Consider the following 4,810-nt stretch of genomic DNA (forward strand, 5'->3'; position numbering starts at 1 on the left):
AAAATGTTTAGCTTCTATAATTTTAGCTACACCCCTAAAAGCACTAGTAAAATTTTCCTAATCCCTCTATATCTTAAAACTTTGCACTTACCTCCCAAAACTAATCAAAGATTATGTACCAATTCAAAGAAATGCCCAAAACTTGTGAAAATTTTTCAATTTTTGTCTTTTTTTCTTACAATATAACAATATGAAAAACTTATAAATATTGATCTTATTATCTAGATTTAATGATTTTACTTGCTTGAGTTTGTGTTTCTTGTGTGAGATTTCGGATATGAATTTGTCGTAAAAAATGGTAATTAAGGACATACAACTTTTGTTGGAAGATTAGGGACGAGGACAATATAATTTTTAATTAATTGTTTGGTCTTAATGATTTAGTTGTCACTTTGAATATTTTTTTCACTTTGCTTGAAATCTTTTTCCTCACTCTCAAACTTTGAATATTCTACCATTTTTGTTTGAATATTCAAAGTTTCCCACCTATTAACTGATACAGATGCCATGTTTCCACCATAAGACAATTATGTTCTTCAAGTGGCATCTACTCTGTGTTCTTTCCTTGCTTCTGCTACCATGTTTAGCAACTGCACAAAACAATGGAACTGTACGTGTAGGTCAATATATTACTGCAGCTGATAATTCACAACCATGGTTTTCACCTTCCAGAGACTTTGCTTTTGGTTTTCACAAACTTGACAATAAGGATCTCTTCTTGCCTGCCATTTGGTATTACAAGATTCCAAGCAAAACCATAGTTTGGTATGCTTCAGCTGATAATCCTGCACCAAGAGGATCAAGATTACAGCTAACTGCTGACCGCGGATTGGTGCTTGATGGCCCCGATGGCCAAGAGCTATGGAAATCTGGTATCACTATGAGTGCAGCTGCTTCTGGTTTTCTTTATGATGAAGGCAACTTCCTGGTGGCAGATGCAAATTCTGAAATGTTATGGCAGAGTTTTGATGAACCTGCTGATACTTTGCTCCCTTCACAGATAATGGAAAGGGATGGAGTAGTTTCTTCCAAACGATCGCAGACTGATTTCTCTCGAGGAAGGTTCCAATTTCGTTTGCTCCAGGATGGAAATGCTGTGCTTAATACTATAAACCTGCCTAGTGGGAGTACATATGATGCCTATTTTTGGAGCAATACATACGATGAAAACAGATCAAATGCTGGTCTCCGAGTAGTGTTTAATGAATCAGGCTACTTGTACGTTGTGAGGGAAAACAATCAAAGAGTTCTTCTCACACCAGAAACAATAGTCCCTTCCCAAGAAAATTATCACAGAGCAACTCTCAATTTTGATGGTTCTTTTGTGCTTTATACCCACCCCAAGAATACCAATGGAAATAATGGTATCTGGTCTGTTATTCGCACTATGCCTGATAATATCTGTGTAAACAACGATATTCGTGAAGGATTAGGCGGTGGAATTTGTGGGCATAACAGCATCTGCACTCTCAATTCATTGCGAAGGCCAAACTGCACATGCCCAAAGGGGTTTTCTTTACTCGATCCAGATGATCCATACGGAAACTGCAAGCCGGATTTCATCCAAGGCTGTGAAGAAGATGAGGGGAAATCTGGAGAAGATCTATACTATATTGAAGAGCTAAAAAGTACTGATTGGCCTACATCTGATTTTGAGCGGCTTACACCTTCTAGTAGAGAGGACTGTGAATCATCTTGCTTAAAGGACTGCCTGTGTTCTGCATCTGTCTTTAGAATTGATACCTGTTGGAAGAAGAAATTACCACTCTCCTATGGGAAAATGGACCCTGATGATGGTGGGACAGCTTTCATCAAAATTAGGAAAGGTGAGGCCAATGGAAAAAAGAAGAGGAATATAATTATCCTGGTGGGATCTGTACTTTTAGGCAGCTCTATGTTTGTCAACTTGATTTTAGGTGCTGCTACTTGCCTTGGCCTTCTAATTGTCAATCAGAAAAAACTCACGAGGACTCAACCTCATGAAGGTGTTTCACACATGAATCTGCGCTGTTTTACCTATAAGGAGCTTGTAGAGGCCACACATGGATTCAAGGAAGAATTAGGAAGGGGGGCCTTTGGTACTGTTTACAAAGGATTCATGGATATTGCTCCTAATAATCTTGTTGCAGTGAAGAAGTTGGATAGAGTATTTCATGATTGTGAGAAAGAATTCAAAGCTGAAGTGAATGTAATTGGGCAGACACATCACAGGAATCTGGTTCAACTTCTTGGATTCTGTGATGAGGGCAAAAATCGGTTAATTGTATATGAGTTCTTGAGTAATGGCACATTAGCCAGCTTCCTCTTTGGAGACTGTAAACCGAATTGGAAACTGAGGACCGATATAGCCATGGGGATTGCCAGAGGCCTATTGTATCTTCATGAGGAATGCTGCACCCAGATCATCCATTGTGATATAAAACCTCAAAACATACTTCTTGACGATTATTACAATGCTCGGATATCTGATTTCGGATTGGCAAAGCTTTTGACATTGGATCAGAGTCATACTAGCACTGCCATCAGAGGAACTAAAGGGTATGTTGCACCTGAATGGTTTAGAAACACACCAGTCACTGTAAAAGTTGATGTTTACAGTTTCGGAGTGCTGCTTCTAGAGATCATTTGCCTTCGAAGAAGTGTCAAACAGGAAGCGAGCACAGTTGATAAAGCAATTCTAACTGATTGGGCTTATGGTTGTTATCAGGAAAGACGATTGGATATTCTCGTTGAAGATGATCCTGATGCCATCAATGACATGAATAAGCTGAAGAGGTTTGTGATGGTTGCCATTTGGTGCATCCAAGAAGATCCCTCTTATCGCCCCACGATGAGGAAGGTTATACAGATGCTTGAAGGAGTTGTTGAAGTACCTTTTCCACCATGTCCATGGCCATCCAACATCACAAGCTGAAACTAACTTTTATCAATTCAACATCACATTCTGGAGCACTTTCAATCGGGCACTCAACATCACAAGCTAAAATTAGCTTTTCTGCAGCACTTTCAATCAGGTACTCAATATAATAGAGTATCCATTGCACAATTTTCCTTGAGGTAAATTACCCGTTGTTAATGTTGTACTCTTTTCTGCTAGAATAATTGTTTGTTAATTGTTTTAGTTTTGTGTCAATGCTAATTCAATAAATAAATGTATTAGTTGCTATAAATTAATATTTCTGAAAATTCAAAGCGTTCAGGTCTTAAAACAATATATGCCTATGTTTCTAGTAGAAACATCAAAGTCCAAATGAGATGCCAGATCTTCAAAACAGGTGATAGGTAGCAATAACTATGCTTTTGGCTGCCTACAAATATCAGTGATGAGTGCTAGTTCATGAGTTAAATTATAATAACGATGCCTCATTGTTCATGTGTGGTGATTTTCAAAATCGCTGTAAATAGTGAGGAAAACCGTTCTGTCTTTGAATGAATAGTAGAAAATGTGACCACTTGTATGAAGGAAGTGTTTGGGGGAAAACAAACAAACTAACAAGACCAAAACCAAACTCTCCTCCTATTGATTGAACTATGTGACAACAAAGGGTTAACCAAAATGATTCTTTTACACTAAACAATCAAAAGAGCAAGTATAATAGAGATAGACACCATAATTTGTCATGGAAATCTCTTCATTATAAAGAGTAAAATCATGAAGTATTGTCTAGAACCAATCAATTATATCAATAATAAGAGTACATAGTTTGTCAGCCTACAAATGGGTACACAACCCTCCAAAGACAATATAAAACACAATGATAACATAATTGCGGAAAATAAAAAATCTCACCCGAAAACTCATAAGATTATATCTTATATTCTAGACATCAAATGCACATCTCCATCATTTAAAATCTAGAACTAAAAGTGTCCAAAATGATTTCAAAGTTTGAGAGCAATTCAATGATAGACGAAGGAACTGTTTAAACCAGACTGCAACAAACTTATGTTCTAACAAAGGTAACAAATTATTTGAGAAACAACACACAATCTTCACTATTTAGAATAAAGAACCAGATGTCTTCTACTACCAGTCCAAAATTGAGGGTAACCCAAACATAAAATTGAGAGAAAAAAGTAAATCTCACACAGATACATGCTGAAGAAAGCACAACTCTTTTCGTCTACTCTCACATAAAATAAATCGGGATTTCTCCACCTAGTAAGACCCACAGGAAGAATAACTCCTTTCTAACCAGTTATGATAATTGTTCCTTGAAGTCTTCTGGGTATTGGTTGGTTGCACTGGAAGTTGAAGTTAAAAGCAATTTCTAGTTCCATTAAAAGCTCCATTGCTTGTTTTGCATCAAATTACCCCCATGCGTTTCCAAGCTGTTAGGGGGAAGCTGAAAGGACTTTGCAGCTTCCTCTCCGTTGGAATGTCAAACAGCCAAGGACACTAGGCGTTCCTTGTAGAGTATCTCATCACTAGGTAATTTATTATACTTTTCTTGATGTAAACTTTGATATATTAAGATTTAGTTTCTGAGTAAACCATACGGAATGGGAATGCTGCATTTTCTTCGCTAACAAATGCAGACTAGCAGAAAGATCAAGTATGGTTAGAAACTTCCCTGCAGGAAATTTCTTCTTTCAAATAATTCAATGAATTTGTGGGGTCTGAAAAGATTGGACATAATATTTTTCTCTATGGAAGATTAAGAAAGTTGAGTCCTTTGGTGGAGTCTATGTTTGAATGATTCACCGGGGAAAATTCAAACTATGAAAACTAATTTTCTTTAACAGGAAACTTACATGTAAATATCTTAAAATTGTAATATTCATATTTATGTTGTTAAAAAAAATGATC

At 36.8% G+C, this 4,810-nt stretch overlaps 1 protein-coding gene across 1 annotated transcript; it reads left to right on the forward strand.

Annotated features, from left to right (window-relative positions):
- Positions 1-502: 502 nt before the first annotated feature.
- Positions 503-3,214, forward strand: LOC123205601 (G-type lectin S-receptor-like serine/threonine-protein kinase RLK1). The gene has a single exon (XM_044622590.1). The coding sequence runs from the start codon at positions 503-505 to the stop codon at positions 2,912-2,914; it is 2,412 nt and encodes an 803-aa protein (XP_044478525.1). The 3' UTR covers positions 2,915-3,214.
- The last annotated feature ends 1,596 nt before the right edge of the window (positions 3,215-4,810 follow it).

The sequence above is a fragment of the Mangifera indica genome, unplaced genomic scaffold (assembly GCF_011075055.1).
Source record: "Mangifera indica cultivar Alphonso unplaced genomic scaffold, CATAS_Mindica_2.1 Un_0010, whole genome shotgun sequence".
Lineage (NCBI taxonomy): Eukaryota > Viridiplantae > Streptophyta > Magnoliopsida > Sapindales > Anacardiaceae > Mangifera > Mangifera indica.

What these genes read in the sequence shown, in the direction of transcription:
- LOC123205601 (XM_044622590.1), top strand. Translation starts at nt 503, where the DNA reads ATGCCATGTTTCCACCATAAGACAATTATGTTCTTCAAGTGGCATCTA.